The sequence below is a fragment of the Chelonoidis abingdonii genome, chromosome 22 (genome assembly GCF_003597395.2).
Source record: "Chelonoidis abingdonii isolate Lonesome George chromosome 22, CheloAbing_2.0, whole genome shotgun sequence".
Lineage (NCBI taxonomy): Eukaryota > Metazoa > Chordata > Testudines > Testudinidae > Chelonoidis > Chelonoidis abingdonii.
Window position 1 is genome coordinate 31,678,392 of NC_133790.1, and position 13,959 is coordinate 31,692,350.

The 13,959-nt window shown below is 48.9% G+C and overlaps 1 protein-coding gene across 8 annotated transcripts in view; it reads left to right on the forward strand.

The window, feature by feature from the left end:
- The window catches only part of NF2 (NF2, moesin-ezrin-radixin like (MERLIN) tumor suppressor), a 104,610-nt gene that overhangs the window by 46,113 nt on the left and 44,538 nt on the right, over window positions 1–13,959 (forward strand). For all 8 annotated transcript variants that reach the window (XM_032764647.2, XM_032764646.2, XM_032764648.2 and 5 more), the window contains 4 exons: window positions 4,071–4,146; window positions 4,572–4,706; window positions 11,457–11,531; window positions 13,112–13,225. In XM_032764647.2, coding sequence (XP_032620538.1) covers window positions 4,071–4,146; window positions 4,572–4,706; window positions 11,457–11,531; window positions 13,112–13,225 — 400 coding nt within the window. The remainder of the gene's footprint in view (window positions 1–4,070; window positions 4,147–4,571; window positions 4,707–11,456; window positions 11,532–13,111; window positions 13,226–13,959) is intronic.

Sequence of the window (13,959 nt, forward strand, 5' to 3'; positions counted from 1 at the left end):
TATTCACTGTACAAGTGCTGGAGAAACCGACTAGGGGCTGTGCTCCTCTTGACCTGCTGCTTACAAACAGGTAAGAGTTGGTAGAGGAAGTAGAAGTGGGTGGCAGCCTAGGCAGCAGTGACCATGGGATGGTTGAGTTCAGGATCCTAACAAAAGGAAGAAAGGAGAGTAGCAAAATATGGACCCTGGACTTCAGAAAAGCAGACTTGGACTGCCTTAGGGAACTGATGGGCAGGATCCCCTGGGAAGCTAATATGAGGGGGCAAGGAGTCCAGGAGAGCTGTCTGTATTTTAAAGAAGCCTAATTGAGGGCGCAGGAACAAATCATCCTGATGTGTAGAAAGAATAGCAAATATGGCAGGCGACCAGCTTGGCTTAACAGAGAAATCTTCAATGAGATTAAATGCACAAAGGAAGCTTACAAGAAGTGGAAACTTGTACAGATGACTAGGAAGGAGTATAAAAATATTGCTCGAGCATTCAGGGGTGTAATCAGGAAGGCCAAAGCACAACTGAAGTTGCAGCTAGCAAGGGATGTGAAGGGTAACACGAGAGATTTCTACAGGTATGTTAGCAACAAGAAGGTGGTCAGGGAAAGTGTGGACCCCTTACTGAATGAGGGAGGCAACATAGTGACAGAGGATGTGGAAAAAGCTGAAGTACTCAATGCTTTTTTTTTGCCTTGGACTTCAGAGACAAGGTCAGCTCCCAGACTGCTGCACTGGGCAGCAGAGTATGAGGAGGAGGTGAGCAACCCTCTGTGGGGAAAGAACAGGTTAAGGACTATTTAGAAAAGCTGAACAGGCACAAGTCCATGGGTCCAGATCTAATGCATCTGAGGGTGCTGAGAGAGTTGGCTGATGTGATTGCAGAGCCATTGGCCATTATCTTTGAAAATTCATGGCAATTGGGAGAGGTCCTGGATGATTGGAAAAAGGCAAATATAGTGCCCATCTTTAAAAAAGGGAAGCAAGAGAACCCGGAGAACTACAGACCTGTCAGCCTCACTTCAGTCCCTGGCAAAATCATGGAGCAGGTCCTCAAGGAATCCATTTTGAAGCACTTGGACAAGAAGAAGGTGATCAGGAACAGTCAACATGGATTCACCAAGGGCAAGTCATGCCTGACCAACCCGATTGCCTGCTATGATGAGATAACTGGCTCTGTTGCTATGGGGAAAGCGGTGGATGTGATATATCTTGACTTTAGCAAAGCTTTTAATATGGTTTCCCACAGTATTCTTGCCAGCAAGTTAAAGTAGTATGGATTAGATGAATGGACTACAAGGTGGATAGAAAGCTGGCTAGATTGTCGGGCTCAACGAGTAGTGATCAACAGCTTGACATCTAGTTGGCAGCCGGTATCAAGCAGAGTGCCCCAGGGGTTGATCTTGGGGCTGGTTTTGTTCCTGATCTTTAATAATCAGGATGATGGGATGAATTGCACTCTTAGCAAGTTCGCAGATGACACTAAGATGGGGGGAGAGGTAAATACACTGGAGGGTAGGGATAGAGTCCACAGTGACCTAGACAAATGGGAGGATTGGGCCAAAAGAAATCTGATGAGATTCAACAAAGACAACTGCAGAGTCCTACACTTAGGAAGGAAGAATCCCATGCACTGCTACAGGCTGGGGACTGACTGGCTAAGCAGCAGTTCTGCGAAAAAGGACCTGGGGATTACAGTGGACAAGAAGCTGGATATGAATCAACAGTGTGCCCTTCTTACCAAGAAGGCCAATGGCGCATTGGGCTGTATTAGTAGGAGTATTGCCAGCAGATCAAAGGAAGTGATTATTCCCCTCCTGTTTGGCATTGGTAAGGCCATACCTGGAGTACTGCGTCCAGCTTTTCTCCCCCCACTGCAAAGGGATCCGAGTCTAGTGAAGGGCAACGGAAATGATTAGAGGGCAGGGGCACATGATTTATGAGGAGAGGCTGAGGGAACTGGGATTATTCAGTCTAGAGAAGAGTGAGGGGGGATTTGATAGCAGCCTTCAACTACCTGAAGGGGGATTTCAAAGAGAATGGAGCTATGCTTTTCTCAGTGGTGGCAGATGACAGAACAAGAAGTCATCGTCTCAAGTTGCAGTGGGGGAGGTCTCGGCTGCATATTAGGAAACACTATTTCACTAGGAGGGTGGTAAAGCACTGGAATGGGTTACCTAGGGAGGTGGTGGAATCTCCTTCCTTATTGGTTTTTAAGGCCCAGCTTGACAAAGCCCTGTCTGGGATGATTTAGTTGGGGTTGGTCCTGCTTTGGGCAGAGGATTGGACTAGATACCTCCTAAGGTCCCTTCCAATCCTAATATTCTGTGATTTCATGGGGGAGACCAGCGTTTTTCAAATTGGGCGTCCTGACCCAAAAGGGAGTTGCAGGGGTGTCACAAGGTTATTTTAGGCAGGGGTCACAGTATTGCCACCCTGGCTTCAGTGTTGCCTTCAGAGCTGGGTGGCCAGAAAGTGGTGGCTGTTGGCCGGGTGCTGAGCTCTGAAAGCAGCACTCTACAAGCAGCAGCACAGAAGTAAGGATGACATGGTATGGTATTGCCACCCTTACTTCTATGCTGCTGCCTTCTGAGCGGGGCAGCTAGAGAGTGGTGGCTGCTGACTGAAGGCTCAGCTCTGCAGGCAGCAACACAGAAGTAAGGGTGGCAATAGCATACCACACCATCCTTACTTCTGTGCTGCTGCTGGCGGCAGCTCTGCTTTCAGAGCTGGGCTCCCGGCCAGCAGCCACCGCTCTCTAGCTGCCCAGCTCTGAAGGCAGCACTACCACCAGCAGCAGTGCAGAAATAAGGGTAGAAGTACTGCAACCCCCCCCCAATAACTTTTTGAGGCACCCTCACAACTCCTTTTTGCGTCAGGACCCCTACAATTCCAACAATGGAATTTCAAATTTAAGCAGTTGAAAACATGAAATTTATTTATTTTTTAAAATCCTATGATTGTGAATTTGACCAAAATGGACTGTGAATTTGGTAGGGCTCTATTCGTGCTGGATAGTGAAAAGGAAGAGAATATGGAAGAGTGACCTGAATTACAAATACTGTATTGTGGGGAGGGGGAAAAGTATGAACAGCGGTGTTCTGGATCAGCCCTTTGGACCTGAAGTCAATTTAGCAAGGCAACCTCCCTCTTTCTAGGCTGCCAGCACAGTGGAGATAATGCTTACAAGAAAGAACATGTCTACAGAGTTTTTTGGCAATACAGCTATCTCAGCTAGATAATTGTCTTCTACCAAAATTTTTAAATCAGTGCACCCTTAGTGTGGATGCAGTTATATCTGTACAAGGCACCTACATAGCAGTATAGATTATACCCTTTCCCCTACTGGAATAAGATATACCAGCATACACACCATTATATCAATAGAACTGCAGCAATGTGAGTGTGTTTGTATCATTGTAGTTATGAGTATGGCTAGTGTGGTACAATTTTGTACCTAGACAAGTCCTAAAGGAGCAGTTGGAGAGAGCTTTTACCGCTCTTAGTGCCCCCTACTGGCCTGTCATAATAGTATGTTGAGGAGATTCCAGCGAGAGGCTTTGGAATGCCACTGCAGCAGGGCCGTGTGTGTGGTAGGGCTTGGCATCACTCCTGCTGCTGAGCCACTGAAATGACCGTTGAGATGGGAGTGATGCTCAATGGGCAGGAGAGAGAAACAAGAGTCTGGATTTCTGAGATTTCACTCACTTAATGATTCCTTGTACCACAAGCTAGTATGGGTAGTTATACCCTTACTGGACAATACACTTCTCCTTGGGGGTGAGCAAAGAGCAAGAGATGTCTGAAACACACAGATTGAGTCTGTTCAAGGGATTGGGGTAGAGACAACGCCTGAAACATTGTATCCTCTGTGCTGGCATTAATAGACATTAGGATGCAGGTAAGCTGCAAAGTGGGATTTGCTGTGGATCTTTATCGATCCTGCTGGTAAACAGAGACTTGACCCTTGCAATAGAGACAGTCCTGGCTCCAGTGCATTACATGCCTGCAAGGCTTAGAAGGCACCTGTTTTTCCCCCCTCTCTCTTCCTGTCTGTAACTTTGGCCTGTATTTACCTGACAGAGATGAAGCTGAAATGGAATATTTGAAGATCGCTCAGGATTTGGAGATGTATGGAGTAAACTACTTTGCAATTAGGGTGAGTTCAGAGTTTGGGTCATGTTTTCAAGGCATCTTGAGCCCATTGTGTGTATGGGGCAGGGGAAGAGGCATTTGAGAGGGATAATCCTAGTGTTAAAGGTCCCCTTGCCAACTTGTCTTGAGCCTACTGTGTGGAACTCAATGCTGGCTGCACTCCCACAGTATTTTACCTGTGGGCAGGGGCGGGGAGGAGGAGGCAGTGCATAAGCTGCTGCCAGAAGCCTCCCAAGAGGATGAGTGAGTGAGTCACCACTGCAGTGCATTATGCCTAGGAAGCAGAATCCCCTCGGGGATAGTTGGTGCTGCATCCCTGGTCAGGGCTGGATGAAACTAGTAGAATGTAACCATTTGTGTCAGATCCTCCTTAAATCTTCCTGCTTCAGATGGAAATGGTGTGTTCTGCTCTGTTCTTCCCTCCTATAGAATAAGAAGGGCACTGAGCTGTTGCTTGGGGTTGATGCACTGGGGCTTCACATCTATGACCCAGAAAACAGACTGACCCCCAAAATCTCTTTTCCATGGAATGAGATCCGGAATATCTCTTACAGTGATAAGGAGGTAGGGCACCTTTTATCCTATGTACAAATACCAATAGGAATGCAATAACAAATCAGAGGGACTTCTCTTATCTCCTGTTTCACTTGCACTTGCACTCAGTCATAGCCAAAGCTGTCTCAGTCTTTCCAATAGAACCCTTAATTCCCAGGCTTTTGTATGGTTTTTGAAAGCAGGCATTCCAGAGCTCAGCCCAGGAGCTATTTTTTTTTTAGTGCTCTCTGTTTAACCATTTTAAAAAGAAAATTACCCCTAGTGTGCACAGCTTAGCCAGCTGAAAGTTCAGCAGATGAGAATCTTGTCTTACTATGAATATGCCCTGGCATCGTGAAGTATAATTAAATGCATTCCTGGTAAGAGATGCTTTTGGCTCTCACTGCTTCATTATAGTACTCTGAGCTTCCAAACTTTCAGACTGCCAGGCTAGGTGTAACAGATTGAATCTTTTCTTGGTGTCAAGTAGTGGAGGCCCAACACCTATGGTCGATTTTGATTAAACTGTTTATGTGAATAGGAATCAGGGCCAGTGCTACCATTTAGGCCAACTAGGCGGTTGCCTAGGGCACCAACATTTGGGGGCACCAAAAAGTGATGCCCCCAATTTTTTTTAAAGCTTTTCAGTGGCTGCTGCGCTGGGAGGGAGAGGGAGTCTGAGCCACCGGCAGGCAGGCAGCCCAGGGGTTCCCCTGGGTCAGTGCACCGCCGCTGGCAGGCAGCCCAGGGGTTCCCACAGCAGGGCTTCTGGAGCAGAGGTGAGCTGGATGGCTCCCTTGGGGGGCGGCGGGGGCTGCCATGGGGGGGCGCTGCAGGGCAGGGGGGGAGCTGCCACGGGGGGGGAGCCTCAGGGCAGAGCTGCCACAGGGCTGGGAGGTGTGGGGCGCAAGGTGGCAGTTCCGCCTAGGGCGCGAAACTTCCTTGCACCGTCTGTGATAGGAATGACTTCCTGAATAGTTGTAATCCAACCACCAATACCACTAAGACTAGAATAAAGGCTTGGCTAAACTTGCAAGTTACAGCACAATAAAGGAGCCACGGGCTCCCTAGCTCATTCCCCGTCCACGCTGGCAAGGCACGTAGAGCCCTCTGACTCCGCGGCTTTAGTGCTGCTGGTACTCCACCTTGGTGAGTGGAATAACGTTTGCGGCGTCCCTCTGGAGCACTGTGGTGCCAGTGTAGATGACCTGTCCTGTTAATGCGCTCTGATCGGCCTCCAAAAGTGTCCCACAATGCCTGTTTTAGCCACTCTGGTCATCACTTTGAACTCTACTGCCCTGCCCTCAGGTGACCAACCATCAGACCTGCTCTTTAAATTCTATGGGAATTTTGAAAATCCCCTTCCTGTTTGCTCAGCCACGCGTGGAGTGCTCTCAGCAAATCTTTCCAGGTGACCATGCCTCCACATGCCAGGCGATCCTCAGATGGAGCAATGGCGAGGTGCTGGACCTCATCAGTGTTTGGGGTGAGGAAGCTGTCCAGTCCCAGCTGCGCTACAGCGATAGGAATTACGATACCTTTGGGCAGATATCAAGGGACATGATGGAAAGGGGCCATGACTGGGATGCTCTGCAGTGCAAGGCTAAAATAAAGAAGCTGTGGAATGCCTATCGCAAAGCCTGTGAGGCAAACAACTGCTCCGATGCTGCCCCCATGACCACCTGTTTCTACAAAGAGCTGGACGTGATACTTGGGGGCGACCTGACCTCCACTCTGAGTACCACCATGGACGCTTCAAAGCCCAGTTCAACAAGGCAGGAGGAGAAGCAGCAAAGGCAGAGGAAGGCACCCCAGAATCCCTAGATGCATGCAGCCAGGAGCTGTTCTCAAGCCAGGAGGAAGGTAGCCAGTCGCAGCAGCCGGTGCTTGGGGAAGGACAGACACCAGAGGAGATTCCTGGTAAGCAGCTTTTTATTTTGGGAAGGAAGTTACTTGGCGGAGGCTCTTGGAGCGAGGCGGATTAGGTCTGCATACATACCTAGACAGGGTGCTGATGTGCTCTCACATCGCGGTAATCGGCCTCAGTGATTTCTTCAAAGGTCTCATCCAAAACTTGGGCAATCCACTTGTGCAAGTTTCTCGGGAGAGCCACTGTGGTCCTTGTCCCAGTAAGGCTGACTTGTCTGTGTCACTGTGCTGTGAAGCGGGGGGACCATTGCTGCACACAGGCAAGCTGCATATGGGCCAGGGTGGAGCCGCATTGCAGTAGAAGACCCTCCCTTGCTTCCCAGGTCACCCTCAGCAGCAAGCTATATATGTTCCAGGACGAACTCCTGGGGAAAATGTGAGGACAGTGTTCAGTATAGGGGCCCCCTGCTGCTGTTGGCTCTCCCCATGGCACAGAAACCCAGAGAACAGTGCAGCCGTGAAACAATCAGTCATGCTTGACCCTGTGCTTACCAGTTTGGGGCTCCTGTGGGTTTATGTGCACTTGCTTTGGGACGGGCAAATCATGCTATTACGTAGACTGTGCTTGCCCTTAAGTACAGAGGAATCTGCTCTGTCTGGTGTGCACAATGCTGTCTCTGTAAAGTATTGCATTTTGCCTTTACAGATGCAACCTTGAGATCTCAGCTGTCCATGTTATCGCTGGCCAAAAGACTCCAAAGAATCAGAAAGAGGCCACGTAGAAGCAAGGAAGACATGTTGCATGAAGCAATGCAGCATTCAAGTAATGAAAATCAAGAAGCGCAGGAGTGGCAGGAGAGTGAAAGGAGGATTCACCAGCAGACTGAGGAGTGCTGGCATAAAAGCGTGGTGCTCCGGCAGAAAGGCATGGATCGGCTGATAAGCATAATGGAGCGCTAAGCAGACTCTCTATCCAGGCACCTGTAGCCATGCAGGTGGAACACTACTGCGCCCCCCTCTCCCCCCACAGCCCTTGTCCCAAACTTTCCCTTGTGCCCCCATTTCACCTCCAGCCCACTTTCCCCAACATCTGGGTTCTTACTGCCACCAGCTGCCTCCAACACCTGTAGCTTCACGACCCAGACCTGAAAACTATGATCCTTACCCACTGCACTCAACCCCCATCACCATGCAGTATAGCCATCCTGAAGTGCAGCAGTCATTGCACAGCACTCCAGATAGGACATGCGCAAATCTGTGATCGTACCGTTCCCCACTCCACCCTCTTGCCCTTTCTGTTTCCCAAGCAGTTGTTTCTTTTGAATAAATAAATGGATTTTTTGACTTTGAAAACATTCATTATTATTGCATAAAGTAAAAGATGCAGTAAGTAAAAGTTTCTAGCCCAGGAAAGAAACAGGCACTGCAAGTCAGCGTAGCAAACACAGATTCCTACTAACATTGGAACCGCTGCACTTCACTCCCGTGCAGGGCACCAGACAGTGCTGGTGGCTTTCAGCCTCAAATTGCTCCCTCAAGGTATCCCTAATCCTTGCAGTCCTGCGCTGGGCCCCTCTAATAGCCCTGCTCTCTGGCTATTCAGATTCAGCCTCCAGGTGTATGCCTGAGTGAATCGTTCACCCTTCCCTTCACAAATGTTATGGAGGGTACAGCACGTGGATATAACCGCGGGGATGCTGTCATCGGCCAGGTCCAGCATCCTATACAGAGAGAGCCAGTGGCCCTTAAAACAGCTAGAAGCACACTCCACAGTCATTCTGCACCAGCTCAGCCTGTTGAACCACTCCTTGCTGCTGTCAAGGCTCCCTGTGTAGGGTTTCATGAGCCACGGCATTAAAGGGTAAGTGGGGTCTCCAAGGATCACAATGGGCATTTCGATTTCCCCTACGGTGATCTTCTGGTCTGGGAAAAAAAGTCCCAGCTTGCAGCTTCCTGAACAGGCCAAAAGATGCGTGTGTCATGCACTGTTCCAGGCCAGCCTGCATTAATGTTAATGAAATGCCCACGGTGATCCACAAGTCTTTGGAGAACCATAGAGAAATACCCCTTCTGATTGATGAACTCGGAGGCTAGGTGGGCTGGTGCCAGAATTGGAATATGCATGACATCTATCGCCCCTCCACAGTAAGGGAAACCCATTTGTGCAAAGCCATCCACAATGTCCTGCACATTCCCCAGAGTCACGGTTCTTCTGAGCACGATGCGATTAATGGCCCTGTAAACTTGCATCAACACAATTCCAGCGGTTGACTTTCTTACTCCAAACTGGTTAGCGACCAATTGGTAGCTGTCTGGGGTTGCCAGCTTCCAGATTGCAATAGCCACCCACTTCTCCACCGTCAGGGCAGCTCTCAATCTCACGTCCTTGTGCCACAGGGTGGGGGCGAACTCCTCACATTGTCCCATGAAAGTGGCCTTTTCTCATCCGAAAACTCTACAGCCACTGATCATCATCCGAGACTTGCATGATGGTTTGATCCCACCACTCAGTGCTTGTTTCTCAAGCCCAGGAGTGGCATTTCACGTTGCTGATCATGTCCATGAATGCTGCAAGCAGTCGTGTCATATGCGTTACTCGAGTCGCAATCCTTGTCGGAGCCCTCACTGTCACTTTGGATCCTAAGAAATAACTCGACTGCCAGACTTGACGTGCTGGCGAGACTCAACAGCATACTCTCAGCAGTTCAGGCTGTATTCCCACAAACCGAAAAGGAAGACCAAGCACGCAGTACAAAAAACGTTGAAAGATGGCACCAAATGTGGATGGAAGCACAGGGAATGCTGGGATGCGAACAGATATCACGGGGCGTTGGGACAGAACACAGAATGCCCTGCCCCCTTCCCATAAGACACAGTGCCAGAATGGAAAGAGGTGCTCTGTGGGATAGCTGCCCATAATGCACCGCTTCCAATGCTGCTGCAAGTGCCACAAATGTGGCCACACCAGTGCACAAGCAGCTGTCAGTGTGGTCACGCTGCGCTCTCCGAAGGTGGATTTAACTCTCAGCGCTCTACATCTGCAAGTGTAGCCAGGCCGTAAGGAGGTAAAACTGACTATAGAAAGTGAAAATGGCCAGTTCCCTGTTCAGTCTGAGGCAACTGCACAAAGGAAACTAGCTACCTTCATGATAAGTAAACAAATTAGCTGTTTAATTTCTGTTTAATTTAAAGATATTTGAGGGCAAAAAGCTAAAGATTTCTCACTTCAGCTGAGTTTTTTATGCATGATTTTCTTAAGTGATAAGCGCATAATTTAATCTTTTTTTTTTTTAAGAATTAAAACTAAAGCTCTCCATAATGTAGAACAACAGCCCAAGCACACCACTTTTTTTTTTTTTTTTTTTTTTTTCTTTTCCTAAGACTTTTCTGCCCATACCCAGGTCAGTGCAGTGCAAGCTCCCTGATCATGCGTTACTCTAGGACTCTGAGGCTGAAGCAGCTGCAAGTAGCCCTTGGCGTAATAGATCTTTCTCCTGGGGGAAGGCACTGTCATCTTCTATCATGTCAACAATCCTTGTAATAAAATGACCACAAACTGGTCTGACATGATAGTAAGCAGGCTTAATAGTAGTGAATGACAGCTATATTGACAGGGTGGAGGTGTTTAATCTATTTTAACAATGATCAACTGTGTATGTGGAACTGATATTACTCTGGAACCTGGGGTAGAGGGCGGCCCTGGATTTCCCCCAAACCTCCCAACTCCTGATCTAACAGAGGAGGTTCTGCCAGAGGGGAAGGTCTCTGGGCTGTTCCCTGACCCACATGGTGGATCAGCAGAAACTGCGGGGATTGTTCTTACTCTTTTTTTCCCCCATACTGGCCAGTGATGAGGTTATCTGAGCGAACAGCAGATTTGACCCACAAAAGTGGCCAAACTGAGGGCTACTGAGAATCTCTGAGGCAAGCAAAATCCACCAATAAGCGCAGGACCCACCAAGGTAGAGGAGGAACTTCATCACTAATATATCTATAAATAAACATGGATTCTGTTGGAGTTAAAAATCCAAATAAGTTCATGCACATCAGCCTATGTGAAAGACTGTTTGCTGACGCCATTTACCTAAAGTGGCTCCGGGGTGGCAGTGGCACACACCAGGGCCAGGGCAGGCTCCCTGTATGCCTGCCCTGGCCCCACACTGTGCCGCTCCAGGAAGCGCTGTGGCCCCTGGGGGAGGAGGGGCAGAGGGCTCCGCGTGCCCTGCCCTTGCTGCCCCTCCAGGTATGTCCCCCGAAGCTCCCATTGGCCACAGTTCCCTGTTCCCAGCCAATGGGAGCCTGGGGGGCGGTGTCTGGAGGCAAGGGCAATGCACGGAGTCCTCTGCCCCGCTGCCCAGGGGCTGAAGGGAAGTGGTACTGGCTGTTTCTGAGAGAGATGTGGGGACCGCGGTGCTACTGGGGGCAATCCAGCGGGCCGGGTCCAAAGCCCTGAAGGGCTGGATCCAGCCCATGTGTTGTAGTTTGCCCACACCTGCTCTACTCTGATGGGTCACAATTGTTTTTAATCCTCCCTGTTCCTAGTTCCCCATATCCTGCTGAACAGAAGCACCTTGTCTTTGGTTGGAAGGGTGGGTAAACAACCCCATCCAAGACCTGTGAGTTGGTCATCAGAGAGCACTTGCTGAGCAGACAGGAATCTGTCTCCTCTTGCAACTTAAGGACATTGCTTCTGCAAGCACTTGAGCTTTCATGATAGGGAACAGCAGTTCTTGATTGCTTTTGATCCTAGCTGGCCTGTTTGGCAGGAAGCCAGGAGGACTGCTCTCAGGCTTGTTTATCGAGTACTCCATTGACCTGCTCTTAGCCAGCATGCTGTGAAATTCTTTCTGCTACCCTGTTTTGTTCTAGGCTCTGAGTTTGAATACTTTTTTTTTCTTTTTCTCCTTTCAGTTTACAATTAAGCCACTGGACAAAAAGATCGATGTCTTTAAATTCAATTCATCAAAGCTGCGTGTGAATAAGCTGGTAAGTTCACAGGCACAGTGATTTTATTGTCTGCAGCAGTGGCTCTTGAGGAAGTCTCTATAGGCAATGTGAGGCAATATTCTTTCAGGGTTTTCCTTATTCACGTATCTTGACTACTGTCAGAGGTAACACACCTGACTGGAGGGACTGCAGGTCTGATTCAATGTTTTGGATCCAATCCAGAATGTATGGCCTCAGAGAGAGTGGGGGAAGAGTCAAGCTCCTTCATGGAATTTCTCCCCATCTCTTCTATTGATCCCCTTTTTTGAACCTTTTGGCTATATCTGCCCTGCACTGTAAATAAAACATTCTTCTCATCTCCTTCATTCCCCGAATGTCTTTTTGCTTCTCCTGGGCTTCCCCTGCTACTCTGCTAATTTGTTTCAGGATGATTGCAGTGTCTAATAGAAAACACTAATGGGTCTGTGCTCACTCAGTTGTGAGCTTCTGTGGGGACATATCCCTTGAGTCATGACAAGTGGTTGTCTGAGAAGAGGAGACTAACTCGGATCCATTGCATTCATCTTACTTATGGCGATTTATGCAAGGTGGAAAAAGTGTCCCTCACTTCAGACATTTGTGTCTGTTTTGACTCTAAAGTTTACAGCCGGAAAACCACATCATAAATCTAGAGCCAGATTTTCAAAATTGGTCGGTAGCCAACAGTGCTTGTTGAGGCATCCAGACTAGTGACCAGACTTTCAACAGCACTCTGCGTCAGGAGAACAATAAGAGCTGCTGGCTCTTGAAAATCTGACCCAGAATCTGTAATACCCATTACTCCGCTGCTTTCTCTAGAGGAGTATATTTTGGGTTCTGTTGGGGGTAGGCAGAGGGATTTCTGTCCTGACTCTGCCAACATAGCCTGCCTCCACCTAGTCTCAGGAAAGGTACTGTTACCTTACCAAGGCAGGGCCTAACCCTTGGGCCTTATACTCACTGTACTCTCCTCAGTCTCACAGGGGTATAGCTCCACTGACTGAGATGAGTCTGAAGGAGGTTATAGAGGTTTCACCTACCCCGTAGCTTTTTCCTCCCATTCTTCCCACTGCTGTCAGTTTCAGATCATCCTCCTCCTCTGCCCCAAGGGCTAGAATCAATTACATTGCTCCACAAGCTGTGCAACAGGCATGGCTGATGGCCTCCAAGGCTTGATCCTGCCCCAGGCTGGTTGGAGTAAGTGGGTTGAGTGCTGTGCATCGGGTAGCCTTTCTGTCTTTTCATCCCTTCCTGAGACTGAAGCTATATTTCTTACAGCACTGTAAACTTCATCCCATAGTGCTCCTTGAACCTGGATGAGGGTTGTGATCCAGTGCATAGGAAAATGCATTGAGATGTAGAAGACCTGGGTTCCATTCCTGAGGGTAACTCACTCCACCTTTCTGTGCCTTGGTTTCCCCATCTGTAAAATGGGGATAATTATACTTTGTAAGGTGGTTTCAGATCTATGAATGAAGGTACTATATGAGCACTAAGTGTTAATAACTCTGGTCTATGTGGTGGCATACAGATCATGTCATCCAAGTATGTATGTATGTTCATTTCTTTCCTTTCTTACCCCTTATCTTTGGTTGGGACAGATTCTTCAGCTGTGTATTGGAAACCATGATCTATTCATGAGGAGGAGGAAGGCAGACTCACTGGAGGTCCAGCAGATGAAAGCACAGGCCAGGGAGGAGAAGGCCAGAAAGCAGGTGAGAGACACCGTATAATATAACCCAGCTGTGAGCCAAAATCAGAAATATAAATATACTAGGAGGGAACAGAATATCACAAACCACCAGCACTAGGTGCGCAAGGCAGGCCCTGCTGAACTGCTCTTCTCTTGTAGCCTGCCCTGTTGTTACCTGTAGTTCTTACGCTTCGATATGTGGGCTGATAGCAAAACGGTTGACAGGTCACCAGACTACAGGCTAGGGGGTATAAGTGGGTGGGGAAAAGGATAACCTGTGCGCATGCTACATATGTTTGCATCCATCCCTACCTAGTCCTGTTGCAGGAAAGTTGTACTGTCCCGCGCTCGACACCGCAGATTCGACGGCTAGGACCGTCACGTCTGGAGTCACAATGAGGAGGATTTCGTGGTTGCAGGTCTCCAGATTACCTCCAGAACTTCAACACACGATTCAAGACCTCCCATTTGAGGGGCAGGGCCTCTTCTCTAATAAAACAGAGCCAAGGCTCCAAAGCCTCAAGGACAATCGCATCATAATGCGCTCCCTGGGCATGCACACACCACAGACCCAGCGGCGGTCCTTTCGAGCACAACCTCAGCGCCCCTACCCCCCACCACGCCCTTGTCAGGACTGTAACAGAAGGCGGGGCCGGGTAAACCGGAGACGCCAGTCTGGTTCCCAGGGGGGACAAAATAACGGTTCCACCAAGCCACCGCCGGGACCGAAACAAAACTTTTGAAGGTGCGATCGAG